The sequence below is a fragment of the Ranitomeya variabilis genome, chromosome 5 (genome assembly GCF_051348905.1).
Source record: "Ranitomeya variabilis isolate aRanVar5 chromosome 5, aRanVar5.hap1, whole genome shotgun sequence".
NCBI lineage: Eukaryota > Metazoa > Chordata > Amphibia > Anura > Dendrobatidae > Ranitomeya > Ranitomeya variabilis.
The window spans coordinates 468108839-468129656 of NC_135236.1; the positions used below are offsets into that span (position 1 = coordinate 468108839).

Here is a 20818-nt window from a genome sequence, read left to right on the forward strand (position 1 = left end):
TAAATGCTTTTACTCTGCGTAAAATAAAACAAAACCCTTAGGCTGGAATCACAGTAGCATATGGCACCCGATGTGAGGGCATCGGATGCAATATGCTAATTACCGTCGACCACTGCTCTGCTCCGAGCTTGAGCCGAGTGTCAGTGCTCTGTGCTCCAGTATTCTCTCATGACACTCTTGCAGCACAGGTGCGGAGGAGACAGAGAAAGTAATTTCTCCATCTCCTCTATGGCCTGACTCAGCATATATATCGGACTGTAATGGTATGACATCCGAGTGTAGTGCGATGTATCACAAGCACCCATAGACTTGTATGGGTGGGGTGTGCAGAGTCTCGCTGCTGAGTCTGTTGCAACATGCTGCAATTTGCGATTGCTCTTTCATGCCAAATCTGCACTGCCCCATAGTATAACATTGGGCTGAGTGCTATCCGAAAAAACATTGGCTATCTCTCGGCCGTGTTATACAGTATGCTCTTGTGACCCCCGCCTTATACTCACTTCACATTGCAGTGATGTCGCCACTGGGTCTCTTGGCACTCACAGGACATTGTTATGCGAACTCTGCAGCCAATCAGCAGCTGCTATTGGGCTCCAGTGCTCACACTTTCACTGGACATCTACATTTTGTTAGGGACCCAGTAACCCAGTGCCAGTTGACAGGCTGCAGTGCTTATGTGGTATAAAAACGTCATGCAAGTGCAAAGAGACCTGGGGCCAACATTGCCAACTAGTGCAAAGTGCGGGAGGTATATTTTTTTTATTTCAGTAGGGAACTACAGAATTTCAGATGGATGGCTGTGGGAAATCTCTATCTCATTATGTGTGTTTTAAAAAGACTAATAACTTGACATTTAAATGGTAACTAAACTTTTTGATTTAACTATCATCCAGGCATTTCAAAGTTTAGATTTTTTTTTACCTTATTTTTGTTTTTTCTCCCTAAAACATTATTCTGCAGCACTATTTTAATGCAGAGTTCATGCTTTAGAAGCTCCTTTCTACTGCTGCTGAGCACTTTCTGTACACTATATTCAAACTATATTTAACAGTTTGAGTCATCTTGCTCACCAGAGGAAATTCTTTTCAAGCAGAGGAATACACTTACTGTTTGAATATAAACGGAGCTTACTGAGCAGCAGTTAAAAGAAGCTTCTAAAAGAGCATGAAATTGGCATAGTAAGGACAATGCAGCATAATAGTTGGGGGAGAATGAAGCAAAATAAGGTAATGAAGTTTATTACAAAATTCATAACTTTAAATGCCTGAAGGATAATTAAATAAAAACAATTTAGTGGTAAGTCTTTAGTTATCACTCTTCAACGTTTTTCACATCTAAGTATCACTGAAGCTTAACAAGTGCATCTAAAAAAAAAAGCATATATTTTCTTAATAAAACTTAGTATTGATTCAAACATCAGCTAAAATATTTTTATGAAAAATCATATGCAAGCATTTGTGTGCTAGTCTTTAGATTAAAAAAAAAGGAATCTAAAGAATGCCACGTTCAGTTATTGTGTTCAAATTCTTTACTGGTACGATATATCATACAAAGTAAGGCACAATATTTATCACAACAATGTCATATATGCTATATTTTTATATTAAATAATATAGTTAATTGAAAAATCATTTAAAACAAGAGCTAAAAAAAATATGAATTTTACCATGTATATCACAATAGAAGAAAGAACTACTGGAAAATATCAGATAGTTTCCCAATTTTTTTTCTATTGAAAATATGGATCTATAGAAGGATAGTGTATATTTTGAATAATATTAAATATACTAAACAATTCATCTGTATATCTTTAAATAAAACTATATATTGGCTTTTCCTTTCTTTTTTCCTCCTCCCCAGCCACCACTGAATTGAACTGGATTGTCTCGAAATGATATGCGTTCTTTCCGCTGAGGTCCCGAATAAGTTTTCGCTGGTGCAAATAAATTTCTGTCTAAAGAACAAAAAAAATACAGCTTTATTAACATATTCAAATAAAAAGAGACCGATCTAACACATGGCACTTGATGAATTGTTGTTCATGATACCAATGTTGATCACTTCCAGATGATCCTAATCCAGATAACAGTTTCAGGCATTATAGCTAAAACATGTTCGCTAAATTGAATGTAGGTATCTACTAACAGGAAAGCAGAAGATATACTGTATGTTATATGTTGCCCCCTGTAATTGCTGGCCATGCCTCATAAATAAATGATCCAACAATCTAATACAGGGGACCAGTCCTGTAAAATAATGCTATTATCCTGCAGATATGGGGTTAACCTGGGGCACTCAGAGCCCCCCAGTCGGGAGGAAATGAACTTTATTCTCCCCAGCGGCATCTGACTTCCAGTCATAAGGGTGGCCCGGTTTCAGTCACTGCTTAGTGTATACAGACTGGCAGCTGTAACTGTGTCCCCGGCACTAACTGGCAGATGGCCCCCCCACACTGACTGACAGCAGCAACTCTGTTGGAGTGGAAAAAAGTTAATTTCCTCCCGGCAGCGGGGCTCGCAGTGCTGGCGCCGAACGGTGTCAGAATGCTATTAACCTGCAGATTAATCCCATATTGGCAGGTTAATAGTGTTATTTTACATGACATCATCATTAATCAAGTAAGTGACATATAAGCTCAAGTGCTACATGACTGAATTGATTGATGATGAGCTCAGAGTGCTGGAAATGCAGCAGAAACACTCGCTCCTGTGTTACCTCAGGCAGAGAAATGTGCTACCTCAGAAAGCAACAGCTACAAGCCTCTGCTGTTTCATCCGTATACTCACTTATCATAAGTGACTTATGTTTCTCCCTCCGGCCAAGAGCTGTGGTATGTTCAGGCCATGAACTGAAGCAGCTCTGTTTGGTCGGATACAGCCATTACAGAGTACATAGCAGGGGCACATTTATAAGGCTATCTCTGTACAGAAACATTTTTTTGTAGAACATATTTCAAGTTCTATAAATTAACATATACTTTGTTATTGGGAAAACCCTTTTAAAGCAGAAGAAAACAGTAGTTGGAAACTTCTGAATGAACAACATATAACTGACATACTCTAATGAGATTACATCAGAAGTTACTGTGAACACCCCCCACCCCACCCCACCCCTGAGCTGTTTTTTAAACATTTTTTTCTATAGATTGGACTTAAAATTTTTGAAAATCACCAGTTACAACAAATTTTTGTAGAGAAATTAGAAAATGCAGTTGTGATAAGAAATCTGATGAAAGAGCTGCAGAATGGCTCATTGCTCAGAATTCAGTCATAAACCAGCATCGCTTATAACCAAACTTTCTCCAAGTCTCTGGTCTAGAAGTCACTTAAACCCAAATAAAACAGTTTATCTACATGTATAAATCTGCATGACAGCTATAAGGGATATGAAATTGCCATTGTTAAAGAGAAATAACCTGTTAATAAGAGTTGGTGCAAACTGATTCACAGGACTGAGTCAAGCAGTCAGTCACCATAGCCATTATCACTGAGAACCTCCTCCTACCACCCGGCAGCTGCAGCTCTTCTTTTGATTAGCAGGATTAGCACAACAGCACATGTGCATCACACTGCAATGATGACGTTGCCCCAGGATGGCTAATCAAAAGAGCTGCAAACGCTGCGAGGGAGGAGTCTGTTCTCAGTGCTACTGTCCAGCGGTCACAGATTACTGACCTGACTGCTGGCCTGGGTCCTGTGAATTTGATTTGCATTTATTGCTCATAATATATCAAATAATTTAATTTAAGCAATTACCTAAAAGCTCCACAGTGGAACGTCCCTTTAAAGAAATGTGCAACCAAAATGATATGTTACTAAGAGTTCAGAATGTGCTCCACTTACAGTGGGTATGGAAAGCATTCAGACCCTTTAAATTTGCCACTCTTTGTTTCATTGCAGCCATTTGGTAAATTCAAAAAAGTTCATTTTTTTTCTCATTAATGTACACTTCGCACCCCATCTTGATTGAAAAAAACCCCACAAATGGAGAAATTATTGCCAATTTAATGAAAAAGAAAAACTGAAATATCACATGGTCATAAGTGTTCAGACCCTTTGCTCAGACAGTCATATTTAAGTCACATACTGTACATTTTCTTTTGATCCTCCTTGAGATGGTTATACTCCTTCATTGGAGGCCAGCTGTGTTTAATTAAACTGATAGGACTTGATTTGGAAAGGCACACACCTGTCTATAGCAGACCTTACAGCTCACAGTGCTTGTCAGACCAAATGAGAATCATGAGGTCAAAGGAACTGGCCAAGGAGCTCAGACGGAATTGTGGCAAGGCACAAATCTAGCCAAGGTTACAAAAGAATTTCTGCAGTACTCAAGGTTCCTAAGAGCACAGTGGCTTCAATAATCCTTAAATGGAAGAAGTTTAGGACCACCAGAAGTCTTCCTAGACTTGGCCTTCCAGCCAAACTGAGCAATCGCAGGAGAAGAGCCTTGGTGGGAGAGGTAAAGAAGTACCCCAAGATAACTGTGGCTGAGCTCCCGAGATGCAGTAGGAAGACTGGAGAAAGTTCCACAAATTCAACTATCATTTCAGCCCTCCACCAGTCGGGCCTTATGGCAGAGTGGCCCGATAGAAGCCTCCACCCAGGGCAAGACATGTGAAAGCCCGCGTAAAGTTTGCTAAAACACACAAAGGACTCCCAGACAATGAGAAATAAGATTCTCTGGTCTGATGAGATGAAGATAGACCTTTTTGGTGATAATTCTAGGTGGTATGTGTGGAGAAATCCAGGCACTGCTCATCACCTGCCCAATACAATTCCAACAGTGAAACATGGTGGCGGTAGCATCATGCTATTGGTTTTTTTTCAGCGGCAGGGACAAAATGACTGTTCCATTGAAGGAAACATGAATGAGGCCAAGTACAGAAATATACTGGATGAAAACCTCTTCCAGAGTGCTCTGGACCTCAGACTTGGCCAAAGGTTCACCTTCCAACAAGACAATGACCCTAAGCACACAGTTAAAATAACAAAGGAGTGGCTTAAGAACAACTCTGTGACCATTCTTGACTGGCCCAGCCAGAACCCTGAACTAAACCCAACTGAGCTTCTCTGGAGAGACCTGAAAATGGCTGTCCACCAATGTTCACCATCCAAAAAGAAGGAACTGGGGAGGATCTGCATGAAAGAATAGCAGAGGATCCCCAAATCCAGATGTGAAAAACTTGTTGCTTCATTCCTAAGAAGACTCATGGCTGTACTAGCTCAAAAGGGTGCTTCTACTCAATACTGAGCAAAGGGTCTGAATACTTATGACCATGTGATATTTCAGTTTTTCTTTTTTAATTAATTTGCAAAAATTACTTTACTAAATTTCTGTATTTTTTTAGTCAAGATGGGGTGCAGAGTGTACATTAATGAGAAAAAAATAACTTTTTTGAATTTACCAAATGGTTGCAATGAAACAAAGCGTGAAAAATTTAAAGGGGTCTGAAAACTTTCCATACCCACTGTACAAGCAAGGATACTTTAGCATGGTTTTTACGTCCTTTTGATAAGGTAGATAATTTTTAGCCTGTTTGCATCAACGGTAGAAACTTTTACTGTAATCTACAGCCTGCATCTGTAGTGCAGATCTTCTGACACGTTGGTTTTAGGTAATTCACCATAAAGTAATAATTCTTAAGCATCCTTTCATAAAATGATGCATTATGGCGTTCCTCCGTCATCTCTCGTGGAACAGTATTAATTAGTTGACAAATGAAAATTGGCATCCCCATATACACAGGGTGTGTCTTTACACAGTCTAACATTGGTCAGCACTGATTGGAAAGAGTGTAGGGACTCGCCCCCAAATGGTAACACCCAGGTGTCAATATATTCAGAAATTTCTAGGAAGAATAACCTAGGAATAGACAATACATCTTGACAAGATACTGAGTCATTCTTCCTTATGTCAAGAGAACCAACAGTTTCATAGTTTTTAAGGTTGAAGGTAGGCTTAAGTCCAAAGAGTTCAACCTATAGCCTGTTCGGTCCTTCTTAATATAAGGTCATTAGATTTCCAAATGCTTGCCAATTAAATATATACGGTAACTTACTAGAAGATGTCCCAGAACTTCTTTGAGTTTTCACTTTTTCTTCTCTGTTTTGAGATACTGAACTGCCAGATTTCACAGACAACAGATCTAAGTCATCAGCTTCTTTGCTTAGAGGAGCATTACTCTGAAAATTGTGACAAAACATGCATATCTTACTATCCCAAGAGCACAAAACATACCGGTGCCCAAAGTATATGAACGGTTATTGCTGGTCTCAAACTCTTCCTCATCTTCCAGAACGAACAGGCTTGATAATTAGAGAAGTCATCTGTCCGGTTGCACTGACTATTCTGTCTGCAATACTTTGCAATGGGTGAAATCTACGGTTGTCATTCATTATTATTATTTCTTTTTGGACAAGCAAAGCTAAGCATCACTGCTGCGGACCAGCGGTTAACCCCTTCCTATGGACATGCGAGAAGTCAATAGATTTTCACTTTTCCAGTGTATGGACAATATTTCACTTTCTCTTACGAGTTTTCAATGAAACATTTTTTACATTATTGGAAACGTAGAAAATAATAATATAACCTTGAGCCAAAACAGAATGTAATCTCTAACAATAATAAGGGAGGGATGAATAATCAGCATGCAAATTGTACCTCAGCGTTCTGGTTCTTGATGTAAACCATGCCAGCAACACCAGTAATGTACGCAGTGTATTAACCAACACCTTGATACAATTACACATCTATTATTTATGGTTTGCATCTAAAATCAGTACTATCAGTCACTTCTGTGGTATGCTTAGCACATGGCCATTTATTGTATGTAAATTCATGCAGAGTATTTATTCAGAATATTTAGCGGTTAAGATAGAATCAGATAATAATCCCTAAGGGAAATATACTGGATAATATCTTACCACAAGCTGGACACGTCTTCCATTCAGAACGTCATGGTTTAATTCAGGCAATAAACGCTTACTGAAATAAAAGGACATAGAATGATACAAACTATAGACCTAATTCTTTACCATGGGGCAGAAATCGGATGGTATTTTCTATATCTCCATATTCATCAATCACAGTAGTATCATATTTGGGGAAAAATATAGAATTGTGGTCTACACGTGACTTATGGAAACTAGGATCAACCATCCAAACTGTGCACATGCAGCAAATGACTAGATGGGGTAATGCATAAAATAAACCAATATGTATTTTTATTACCTAATTAAACCATTGTATTAATTTAACGTTGCATTTCTAGCAGCTGTAATGAGAAGAAATGAGCAAAGTGGTTGGAAAAGACTTCAACGGGAACCTGGCAGCTGCGCATGGGCAGGGAGGCAGTGGTGACGCAGGGAACGAGATTTGTAGAGCCGGCAGTAATGGCTAGCGGAGTACTAGATCACCACTGCCTCCCTGAGCATGTGCACTGATGAAGTTGGGGAGTATACACCTTGCATCACTATGAATTGGCAGGGATAACCATCTATTGGTAAACTGAAAAGTATAAGTGCAGATGTTAAATGCAGAAACACTGTGGATTCCAGATTACATATCCAACGTGTGAATTGACTGTACCTTAGATACTTTTATTTGGAACGCTTGAATTTTATAAGTGTATATGTGTCATGTACAGAAATTCCATGCACAGTTCTTTATTAAAAAACAAATAATATACGTGGCTGATAGTAAATGGCGACCTCCATCCTGTTTCAGTATGATAACTACATTCACTTTATTATGTCTACAACAGAGGCAGTCTATAATGGGCCACATATACAGGTGCATCTCATAAAATTAGAATATCAGCAAAAAGTAAATTTATTTCAGTTCTTCAATACAAAATGTGAAATTCATATATTAGATAGAGTCATAACAAACAGAGTGATCTATATCAAGTGTTTATTTCTGTTAATGTTGATGATTATGGCTTACACCCAATGAAAACCCAAAAGTCATTATCTCAGTAAATTAGAATATTTTATAACACCAGCTTGAAAAAATGATTTTAACATCCGAAATATTGGCCTACTCAAATGTATGTTCAGTAAATGCACTCAATACTTGGTCAGGACCCCTTTTGCATCAATTACTGCATCAATGGCACAGAGATGATCAGTCTGTGGCACTGCTGAGGTGTTATGGAAGCCCAAATTGCTTTGATAGCAGCCTTCAGCTTGTCTGTATTGTTGGGTCTGGCGACTCGCATCATCCTCTTGACAATACCCCATAGATTCTCTATGTGGTTAAGGTCAGGCAAGTTTGCTGGCCAATCAAGACCAGTGATACTATTGTTTTTCAACCGGGTATTGGTACTTTTGGCAGTGTGGACAGGTGCCAAGTCCTGCTGGGGAATGAAATTTCCATCTCCAAAAAGCTTGTCGGCAGAGGGAAGCATGAAGTACTCTAACATTTCCTGGTAGACTGGCTGTGCTGACTTTGTTCTTGATAAAACACAGTGTACCTACACCAGCAGATGACATGGCTGCCGAAAGTGGAGAGAAAAACAATCCAAGCTGCTTGAGGCCTAGTGTGAAGTTTCCACAATCAGTGATGGTTTGGAGAGGTATGTTATCTGCTGGTATAAGTACACTGTTTTATCAAGACCAAAGTCAGCACAGCTGTCTACCAGGAAATTTTAGAGCACTTCATGCTTCCCTCTGCCGACAAGCTTTCTGGAGATGGAAGTTTAATTCTCCAGCAGAACTTGGCACCTGTCCACACTGCCAAAAGTACCAATACCCGGTTGAAAAACAATAGTATCACTGGTCTTGATTGGCCAGCAAACTTGCCTGACCTTAACCACATAGAGAATCTATAGGGTATTGTCAAGAGGATGATGCGAGTCGCCAGACCCAACAATGCAGATGAGCTGAAGGCTGCTATCAAAGCAACCTGGGCTTCCATAACACCTCAGCAGTGCCACAGGCTGATCGCCTCCATGCCATGCTGCATTGATGCAGTAATTGATGCAATAGGAGCCCCGACCAAGTATTGAGTGCATTTACTGAACACACATTTCAGTAGGCCAACATTTTGGATGTTAAAATCATTTTTTCAAGCTGATGTTATAAAGTATTCTAATTTACTGAGATAATGACTTTTGGGATTTCATTGGCTGTAAATCATAATCATCAACATTAACAGAAATAAACGCTTGAAATACATCACTCTATTTGTTATGCCTAATATATGAGTTTCACTTTTTGTATTGAAGAACTGAAATAAATTAACTTTTGGCTGATATTCTAATTTTGTGAGATGCACCTTTATGCTAGAGGAGATGGTGTGCACATGACCTTATCTCTTTCTCACCCTATATGTATTGCATGAGGCACTATATTCTGTATTAGCAAATCATTTGTACAATAAGACCATTATACCACCTGGATGATGCAGAACGATTTGTATTTATGTCTCCACATTGTGTATGAAGCCATTGATAAGTAAGTTCTCTACTTCTTGCTAATGCTTCTAGAGGGAGTTCCGTTAACTGGCATGATTCTTCTTCTTTACCTAGGAAAAAGTTATAAAATCATTATATAAATGTATAAAAAAAAAACACAGGAAGGAACAAAAATAAGTATACCCACTTGGTCCACTTCCACAAAGTTGAAGAATGCAGAATGAAAAAAAAACTACATAACCAAACTTCAAAATCATGGTTTACTTGAGCGTGGGCTACGTCCATCAGCCATTTACTAATAATACAAGTGAAATCGCTACTGAAGGTCTTAAGCGCTTAAATATCTGGCTGTGCCACCCATTCCCTGCTATACAATCACAGCTTGGCAAAAGGGGCTCCCTAATAAAAATACCATTGGAAACTATTTTTAATTGAACTTTTATAAATACATAATTTTTCAAATTTTTTTTTTTTTTTGTTTTAGACCAATGAAAAGAAGAACCTTCGCTAAACACTCACAGAGTGAAAGTGTCCTTCATGCCACTTTACTTTCTGGTGCAATGCATTGGAAATACAGAATAAGGCCATGTTTACACGTTCAGTATTCGGTCAGTTTTTAACCTCAGTATGTGTAAGCCAAAACCAGGAGTGGAACAATCAGAGGAAAGTATAATAGAAACACGTCACCACTTCTGGATTTATCACCCACTCCTGGCTTTGGCTTACAAATACTGATGTAAAAAACTCACCAAATACTGAACGTGCGCACGTGGCTTAATCAGGAGTAAATCACTGAGCTTGAGGAAAGGGGTTTTTTTTAGGCTAAGCTCCCAAGTTGCGTATTTGGTGCACACAATATCCACAGCATTTTACAATATTATCAAAGTGCATGAGTTTTACGATAATTCCATCACATGCTTCCCTAGAGGAATTGGAAATTATGTTTTTTACATTTTTTACATTGGCAGCATTCAGCTTCTGTTGCAAAGACACAAGTTTATTTTACCCAATTCATTTCAACGGGGAACCCAAATCTGCAGGTGAAACTGCTGATCTAGAAAGAAATACAGGTAGAAACATAAATAAGTGCATAAAATACATGTGGATATTAAATGCTGAAATACTGTGGATTTTGAGTTTAGAAATCCGCACTAGTGAATCCATTGTACCATAGATACTTTTATTTGGAACAAATTCAGTATATATTTGTAGTGTACTGAAACCCCAAGCATACTTCTTTATTACAAAAAATAAATAATTTATGCTGCAGGTAAATGTTGATAATAAATGGCGCACTCCAGACTTAAATTTGGTTTAGATGTTTAAAATTGAAGGGCATGGTTCATGTTAGTGAACGGTCTCGTATTTCTGAACCGGAAATTTGCAGAAAACCTTTCTAAAGCACTGCTGAATTCCATTTTTTGACACTTTTGGCCTTCATATATAGAAACCGCCAATATTAGCGGCATCATAGTTACATAGTTACATAGTTATTAAGGTTGAAGGAAGACTGTAAGTCCATCTAGTTCAACCCATAGCCTAACCTAACATGCCCTAACATGTTGATCCAGGGGAAGGCAAAAAAAACCCATGTGGCAAAGAGTAACTCCACCATGGGGAAAAAAATTCCTTCCCGACTCCACATACGGCAATCAGACTAGTTCCCTGGATCAACGCCTTATCAAGGAATCTAGTGTATATACCCTGTAACATTATACTTTTCCAGAAAGGTATCCAGTCCCCTCTTAAATTTAATTAATGAATCACTCATTACAACATCATACGGCAGAGAGTTCCATAGTCTCACTGCTCTTACAGTAAAGAATCCGCGTCTGTTATTATGCTTAAACCTTCTTTCCTCCAGACGTAGAGGATGCCCCCTTGTCCCTGTCACCGGTCTATGATTAAAAAGATCATCAGAAAGGTCTTTGTACTGTCCCCTCATATATTTATACATTAACATAAGATCACCCCTTAGTCTTCGTTTTTCCAAACTAAATAGCCCCAAGTGTAATAACCTATCTTGGTATTGCAGACCCCCCAGTCCTCTAATAACCTTGGTCGCTCTTCTCTGCACCCGCTCCAGTTCAGCTATGTCTTTCTTATACACCGGAGACCAGAACTGTGCACAGTATTCTAAGTGTGGTCGAACTAGTGACAGTCTAAAGTGTATGGGGAAAATAAAGTCTGGCATTTTTTTCTTTCATAGCCCAGCCAAGCATTCCTGAGTAAGGGGAAGTTAGGAGACAGATGTTGGACAAAAAATATTTAGAATTGAGAGTCCTCAGTGGTTGATACCTTTTAATGGCTAACTGAAAAGATGGTAACAAATTGCAAGCTTTCGAGACTACTCAGGTCTCTTCATCAGGCACAGACGTTGGACAAACATTCTAATGTGTAATGGGACTTTCAGAGAGATTATAAACTTATGAAATATTGTGTCCATACTGTTATTTTTCTTAATGTAATCAGATCTAAAAAAAATGGACATCCTGCAAAAATAATTTTCTTGCATACAATGCATACGCCGTGGTGACTCCAAACCTATAGAAGTTTTTCAGAACTTCCCTTCTAAAATATAGTAACTGATTCTTTTACTTTTAAGTCATGGATGCTCATTGCTTTTCATTTCTATATATTAGGGGGGTCCCAGAGGTCAGACTCCCATTGATATTAAAGAAATGAGATATCCTAGCAATGCTCCAACAGTTTCTATGATGGGAATACCCTTTTAATGTATATTTATTAATCAAATCCATGAATGACGAACAATGATCGAGAATTATTCCAAAATGGTCTTTAAACCTTTATTCATTTAGAATTACTTACGGTTTCAAACCACGAAAAAATATATATTATTTTTACCATTTGGCCTCTATGTTTTTGAGCTGCCTTGGGAAAAACAATTTAACAACCATTGCCTCAGAAGCATTACCAATTGAGGAGCAACTAAGAAGCTGAACACTGAAATTTCAGAAATAGAAACCCACGTAGGAAAAAGCAAGTATTTGAGTAGCAATTACAGTAAACAAACGGTAAGATCCAAATCAAGTTATTTGAAAGGCCTAGTCGGAAAAACAAACTCCAGTAAGATGGAGAAACCGCTTCCCAAGATTTGTAAATGCATTTGTCCTGTGGGCAAGTAGCTACTCAAAACCAGCTGCCATGGCAAAATGTTTTATCCAGCGCAAAAAATAAGCTATTGTTTATTGATCAATCGGCAGATAAAGCAAAACAGAGAGATGGATATCTTGTGTGTGTTATAACCCAATGCCAATTGCTCCCAGAAATGTTGGTGAGCTTGAAAGTATATGCTAAAAACATACAAGTAGCCAGCAATTCGGTATGGTGGAACTCTCTAATAGCCAGTTCTTAGTAAACAAAATTATGTGCAAATATTAGAAACAAAGGCCTCAGCACCAATGTCCCAGGAAAAAAAACATGTCAGAGTACTCCTAAGCTATAACTCAATAATATATTTTACAATATATATATATTCTAGACAATGTTGTAAACTAAATTCTATTTTCTAATATATATTGTTGTATGTTGACTCGCTCGATTTCTCAAAGAGGTACACACAGATGGTTTATTGCAGTCCTCATAAACCACATCACCAGAAAAAGTAATTACAGTCTTTGTTCACCACAAGGCAAAACAAAAAAGTAACAAGTCCATACAATAGTGCTGGTTAGCCAACCTGGCAAATAGTCCAGCATCTTAGTCCTTTTAGCAAAGGCATTCAATCCAGCAAATTTGAAACCTCCACACACACAGTCCTGCGTGAGAGAAACCGCTCTCAATTTACCAAAGTGAACCACACTCAAGGGTGGAGATATGGCGAGTAGCAGTCTCTCCCAAATCATCAGCTGCTCACAATAAAACTGCCATGACCGGGCAACCCCTCTCAGCACTTAGTGTGCTGAAGCACTTTCCTATATGTACTGAAACATTACTTCAAGTTTATCTCCCAACCACTAGATGTCCGACAGCCACCTTACATACCCTCCTCTCTGCCTAAAGACGTGGGCTTGGCACCTTCTATCACTAGACATGGAATTCTCGGGAGGGCATTGGTATTATTACCCTGTAATTCCTGGCTCTATGTTCTACGTGGAAGCTGAAATTCTGCATAGCTGAATCCAGTGGGTAACACAAGCACTTCCTCCTTTTTTTCTGATCCACTTGAGTGGAGCATGGTCTGATACAAATTTACATTTTCACTCTAAGAGATAGTATCACAATGTGTCCACTGCCCACTTCAAGGCTAAACATTCCTTTTCTACCATGGAATAAATTTTTCTCACATGTCGACAGTGTCCTACTCAGGTAGAGAACATGTCGCTCCTCTCCATGTATCTCCTGAGAAAGGAAGGACTGCTCCTAATCTGACTTCTGAGCAGTTTGTACAAATTCCTTCTTAAAGGGCCACTGTCACCCCCCTCCAGCCGTTATAAACTAAAAGAGCCACCTTGTGCAGCAGTAATGCTGCATTCTAACAAGGTAGCTCTTTTAGTTTTTGGTTCAAGTATTCCGAAAATAAAGCGTTTTGTAACTTAGTCAAAATACCTGTCTTTAGACAGGTAGGCGGGTCCTCACTCCCCAGCTGCAACCGCTACTCTGCCGTCACTCCAATCTTCAGTCGCTTTCTGCGCCGCCCCCTCAGGGCTGTTTACGCTTCAAAACCGGCGCCTGTGCTGTGTACTACTGTGCTGCGCAGGCGCAGTAAGCTCTGGCCGTCTGACGTCCCAGCCAGGCTTGCAGACTGCGCCTGCGCGGGCAGTGCGGCCACCCACCTTTGGAATCCCAGCCCCGCACTGTGTGTTATGCATTATGCACAGTGCGGGGCTGGGATTCCAAAGGCAGAGTAGCGGTTGCAGCTGGGGAGTGAGGACTCGCCTACCTGTCTAAGGACAGGTTTTTTGACTAAGTTACAAAACGCTTTATTTTCGGAATACTTGAACCAAAAACTAAAAGAGCCACCTTGTTAGAATGCAGCATTACTGCTGCACAAGGTGGCTCTTTTAGTTTATAATGGCTGGAGGGGGGTGACAGTGGCCCTTTAAAGTCAGGGGCAATCAGGAGTGGCTGATTAAACAGAGCTACTTTTAGTTCTTGAAATGCCGTCTCCGCTACCGACGTCCATTTGGCCATAACCAATTTTGTCCTCTTAAGGAGGTCGGTCAGGGGGGTGGCAACCATGACAAAGTTTGTAATGAACATCCTGTAGTACTATAGTGCCAACATATTCCCAGTGCTTTACAGCATGACCCAGTTTTGTCCACCCCCAGATGGCCATAAAAAGGCTTGTGAATGGGCCATGACCAATACCCTCCATCTATAGGGTCCTGGTACCAACATTTGTTCCACTATCTCCTTCCTCACCTTAATAACCTGGTGCAGTAAGTCCCCACTCAACATGAATTTGGGAAATCTGGCGTTATCCCCCGATTCATGTGCTATGCCGTTTACATTGGTTACCTTATTAAAAAAAATGTTTTCAGTAAGGTCGCTATGTTGGGTGAATCCAAAATTTTCTCTGGTCACCCCAACCTCAGGAATGTCTGCCTCATGGAATACTAACTCCTCATCTTCCTCCCATTACACAGAAGCAAAACCTGTCAGACTCTTAGGTTGGTGATACTTTTTACTTTTTTTTTTTTTTTTTTTTAAGGGACGACTCGTTTCTTAGCTGTGCAATCGAGGTTCCGAGAGCAGTATGATGTAAGCAACGAGACCCTGAATCCAATGGTATACAACTTAGTTTACTGGGTGCAGCTGTTACAACACAATTAGAGTTCTCAAATTTAGCAATATAGCAGAGCTTAGAAAGCTAGCCCCACCCACATCAGGCTCTCAGTGTACATAGCTATAAGCAGTGAGCTGCTTATCACAGAAGCAGACTAAATTTGACTACACTCCAATAATGGATAATAAATACCATCAGGATATTTGGATAAATGGTGATTTTAATATTCCAGCTATATAAAAAACAGACTTTTTTTTTATTTTGTATAGTCATGTACACATTTATGTCAACAGCTACTCAGTCTTGAGACACTGATTTGGTGTACTCTGGTTTGCACTGTGAAGTCTTTGCTAGTGTACATTGACATGCAGTGGTAGTGGTACAGAAAAAAAGACCACATGGAAAGGAGAAAGCAATAGCTTCATCTATGGAATCTAATCCCAATTGCCTTAAAAAAAAACAAAAAAAAAACAAGAAGCATACCAACAAGTCACAAACCAGTTGCTGAGTTCTTCACACAAGTCCACATTGGTCTCTTATTGGATGACATCATGCTTCATCAAGAATGGTCACTAATCGGAAGTTATGCTGCTGATAGGTGAATGCTACTATTGATTGTACCTAAGGGTGTTACGTGCAGGTTGCTCCATGGCTAGAGGAAAAGGTTCTTCCAGAAATATAATTGCAAAAATGGCAGGTGGCACATTTATGCAAGCTGCACAGTGGTAAAGAAGAGCCTTGGGCTTCCAAAATGGTTTTTATTACCGTATTTTTCAGACTATAAGACGTACTCTTTTCCTCCCAAAATGTGGAGGAAAATGGGGGGTGCGTCTTATAGTCCGGATATATGGGCTCTGGCTGTGGTGTGGAGGTGGGGGAGCAGTTTCGGCAGAGCATCAGGTCACAGGAGGCTGGAGCCGGAAGCTTTGGCTAACTCCTTTGCCCGCTACTAAAGAGAAATGAATATGCACTGCATTACACGGCCATGGGCATGGAGTGCAATGAATATTCATTTCTTTCTGGCATCCTGGTATGATTGGCCCCAGCCTGTTGCTGGTATGATTGGTCCCATCAGAAAAGATTAAAAAAAGACAAAACATTACACTTACCTTCCTCCGCTCCCTCGCAGTGTCCTGCTCCGGTGCCAGCAGCTGCCGGAATACTCACCGGGACAGTTCATCGCAGACAGCGGTGAGTATCCATTCCTCATTCCTCAGTAGCGTGCAGTGTCAGCCGGAGCCTTCCTGCTGCTGCCGGTGGTCACATGTGCCAATACTAAGAGAAATTAATATTCTGAATATTCATTTCTCTTAAGTATCGGCACACGTGACCGCCGCAGCAACAGGAGGCCGCTGGCTGACACTGCGAGCTACTGAAGAGGAATGGATACTCACCGCTTTCTGCAATGAACGGTCCGGATACTCACCGCTCTCTGTGATGAACGGTCCTGGTGAGAATTCTGGCAGCTGTGCTCTGCTTGTGAGCAGCACATGGCATCCCTGCCATGTGCTGCTTGCAAGCATTAAGCAACCGCTAGCACCGGAGCAGGACGCTGCGACTGCGAGGAAGTGGAGGAAGGTACTGTAAGTGTAATGTTTTTATTAAATCTTTCCTGTTGGGGCCATGCATACCAGGAATGGGATGGCCAATTATAAAAGAAAAAGGATGGGACTAATTATACCAGAAACAGGATGGGGCCAATTATAAAAGAAAAAGGATGGGACCAATCATACCAGGAATGGGATGGGGCCAATTATAAAAGAAAAAGGATGGGACCAATCATAACAGGAACAGGATGGGGCCATTTATACCAGAAAAAGGATGGGACCAATCATACCAGGACCTTGATGGGGACAATCATACCAGAATAAGGATGGGGCCATGCATACCAGGAACAGGATGGGGCCAATTATACCAGAAAAAGGATGGGACCAATCATACCAGGAAATTGATGGGGTCAACCATACCAGAATAAGGATGGGGTCAATCATACCAGGACTGGGATGGTGCCAATCATACCAGGATAAGGATGGGGCCATGCATACCAGGATAGGGATGAGGGGGTCATGCATACCAGGATAGGGATGAGGGGGGCATGCATACCAGGATAGGGATGAGGGAGCCATGCATACCAGGATAGGGACGAGGGGCCATGTGTATCAGAATGGGGATGAGGGGACCATATATACTAGAATAGGGGATATTAAGCACAGAATTGACCATTTTGTTTGCTTCAATTTTTTCCCTAATTTCCTGCTCTAAAACCTAGGTGCGTCTTACAGTCTGAAAAATACGGTACTACCGACGCATTTCTGCATCGGTCGGCGCCTTTCTCAAGCTATAAAAACCAAGTGACTTCCTCCATTAATCATTGCCATGACACAGCAGAACAATTTTTAATGACTGTGACTTGCAGCTTGCCAACTTTCAAGACGGCTGGGAAAACCAATACTGTCAATGGGACATAAAGGGAATCAGTGGCCACACACAGATTATAATAGCTCTGATAGCATGTTGGGCAACTTGCAGACATCAACAGAGGAATGATTCCAAGTGAGCGAGCCAGAGTATTTAGAAAAATGCAAGATGACGATCTGAGCCAATAATAAATAGGAAAACGTAACTTTGAGGTGAGATCACATCTGCTTCATCCAGACGGGCATCAAAGTAAAACGTATGTTCATCTATTGTAAATACCGATATCTGATTGGCTGTGGAATGGTAAACCAAACTAAATATCCCTTCGACCTGTTGTTTCCCATCACATGTGTTCATTATTTAAGCATATAAACATACTTGTCAGAAGAAACCATCAAATGAATGTGTTAGTGTCCAAAATCATTACAGCGGAATATGTTCATCTTTACACCACAAACTGCAACTGACACGATACAAAACTTCTACATATACACCAGAAGCCTGCTGCTTAGAGCAGATCTCAGTTTCAGATAAAGAACAACACTAAAGGGGAAACTTTCATTAAAAGGAGCCTTCCCGTTTCAGAAAACCCAACTCCTGAGATGTAGTTTGCTTAAAAAAATAAAAAATAAATATTATAATATATCTAATTAACAGTGGGTTACTCACCCTCTCTAGTTTGACAAATAGTATGTTATTGTCTGCAGTACTGACATTATGTCAACAATAAGGCAGCCAATCAGTGAGCTCAGCGGCTCATGCCGTCTATTTTGAACCCCGGGATGGAGAGTAAAGAAACAATTTTGTTTGAAAAAAAAAACAAAAACGGCACCTGGGTATAGGGGCTTTCTGAAACTAGAAAATACTTTTGTGCTGACATTTTCTAAATGATATGCAATTATCAAGTGTTACTTGGCTATAGTGAAGATAACTGCTCACATAACTGGTATGCGAAAGGGGTAAAGGGGTTCTAGTCTTGGTGACAAAAAGAGGATAAGTAACTGGACAAAAGGTCATTAAACATGCATCTGGCCCTTCTAGGACGGGTAGCACAACCTATAGATATAAAGTGGGGCCCCTCTTCAGATTTCACAGTCTGTGCTACACATCAAACATTTTCCATTTTCGGTAACATAATTTATGCTATGTAGAAACACAGTGTAACATGCCTTCAATGTTGTTCAGGTACAGGTTAAATAATCCTATAGGACTAGGGTAAAAATATGATAAATGGTAGAAAACTCAAAGTGGCAATATAAAAATATAAAGGCTCAGGTATTAACGATCCTAGACCGGTAATAAGAAATGATCTAAAACCGATGGTATAAGAATTGTGACAACACTATGGGAACTTAACTAGTACAAATCTAGAGTGCAATTAGAAATAGCTCAGCCGGTTGACTGCGGTAGATAACACTACTACCCCAAGTGCTAAAGGCTGGTGTTCTTTTTCAACCATTGTCCCATTTCATTGAGTGTTGCTATGCAGGATACTATTCAGGATCCACCAGGACATTATATGAAGGGAATATCCTTTTCACGATAAAGGCAAACTAGATTTGTACAGTCTCAACCAAATTCCATCCATCATACACAACAGCATCAATAAGCACTGGCCTCAGTATTCCCATGGCTGCTGATAAAAGGAAAGTGGTTTATTACACAGTAAGTAGATCCCTACTTGCCAGTGTTTTCCTGCAGTAATTTAACATGCACTTTCACCCTCTAGACATGTTTCAACAACACTTTAATTGATGACTAAGTGTGTGGCTACCCAATATGTCTTGTTCTCTTACATAAGACCATCAATGAGATACGGTACAGAGCCTTCGAAAGGACAAGCTAAGGACCGATAGTAGTCACTCAAGCACACAATGCACTAAACATAGGGGTTGAAGAGCGCCTGTCAGGGGGAAGATAGAGGAAGCAATTTAATTACAAAAAGTCAATCGCTTGTCAATGACTTTTTCTAATGTACAAATAACCCATTACACGTCATTAATGTCGACCTGTGTGTACAACACCAACGACAATGTTCTATGGATATGCCGTGTTCTATAAACAGTAGATAGCACATAGATCCCCAGGATAATCTAGTCTGATGAGCCCAACCAACTCAGAAAAACTAACAGGTCTTTTTTCTTGCCGATACCAAAGCATAAAATATGACAAAATAAAGCTTTATGTAAAGCCTTATTTTATATTACAAAGAAAAGGTAGAAATTAGAAATAGTGCAGAAGGAAGTGCGGATCCACAGAAACTTCCATCCTCGGATGTGTTAACCGATATATGGTAAATTGGATTTTCCGATTGTGTTATGTGTTTTATTATCTAAAAATATTTTAATGAGAAAATGTCTAATAAAATAAATGCATTACTTCTAAGTTTATTTTTTTTCAATGAATGTTAACATCCCAATTAGTGATGAGAAAGTGTGCTTGGAGAAGGTGTTATCCGAGCACGCTCGTATCCTAATCGAGTATTTTCGGCGTGCTCGAAAAAAATGCTCGAGTCGTCGCGGCTGCATATCTAACGGCTGTTTGAGAGCCACAATACATGCTGGGATACATTTTTTTTGAGCATGATAAAAATACTCGATTAGGACACGAGCATACTTGCTCATCATTAATCCCAATATGTATTTAAAAAAAATAAAAAACTGTAGTGAGGTAGCTAAAGAGAGTGCAGAAGTAACCATCTCATCTAACCCCTTATGACTGAGGGGGCCAAGATGTCCCTTCTCTACATAAAAGTCACCTGTATTAAAAATTCTGCATTAAAGAGAGTTTGTCACCATAAAATGACTGGTCAAACCAAGCACACTTGGCATGACAAGACAATTCCGTGCACCTTGCCAGTTACTTATTTCGCATCTATCCCAACCCTCTTCCTTGATTGACAGCTCAGGCTTTATAGCATCGCAAAATGTACAGAGTAGTGAGAAATTTGCATAAAATCTGACATTTTTAAACATACTTTATTTTATGGCACTTTTCTTTGGCGCCATCAGCAAGATGCAAACCATTTCCAAAATCTAATTTTTCTCCTCATTGTCACATTATGCCATAAAACGTGCAAGTGTTTAAAGGTAGCAGGTGTGGAAAAAATTAATTTAGCTGCCGAAAAGATCCAATTTTTTGACACTCAAAATCAAGTAATTTGGAGAACAGGAGTCTATTAGTTTGGAGTATTAGTATATGAAGGGTCATTAAAAGTGACAATTTGCTTAAAC

General features: G+C 39.8%; 1 protein-coding gene across 2 annotated transcripts in view; it reads right to left on the reverse strand.

The window, feature by feature from the left end:
- Positions 1–1515: 1515 nt before the first annotated feature.
- LRRIQ1 (leucine rich repeats and IQ motif containing 1) overlaps positions 1516–20818 on the reverse strand; it is a 229282-nt gene continuing 209979 nt past the window's right edge. For both annotated transcript variants that reach the window (XM_077265459.1, XM_077265458.1), the window contains exons 23-26: positions 9399–9528; positions 6927–6987; positions 6062–6185; positions 1516–1954 (exon numbers count right to left, since the gene is read on the reverse strand). In XM_077265459.1, coding sequence (XP_077121574.1) covers positions 1821–1954; positions 6062–6185; positions 6927–6987; positions 9399–9528 — 449 coding nt within the window. In that variant the 3' untranslated portion in view covers positions 1516–1820. The remainder of the gene's footprint in view (positions 1955–6061; positions 6186–6926; positions 6988–9398; positions 9529–20818) is intronic.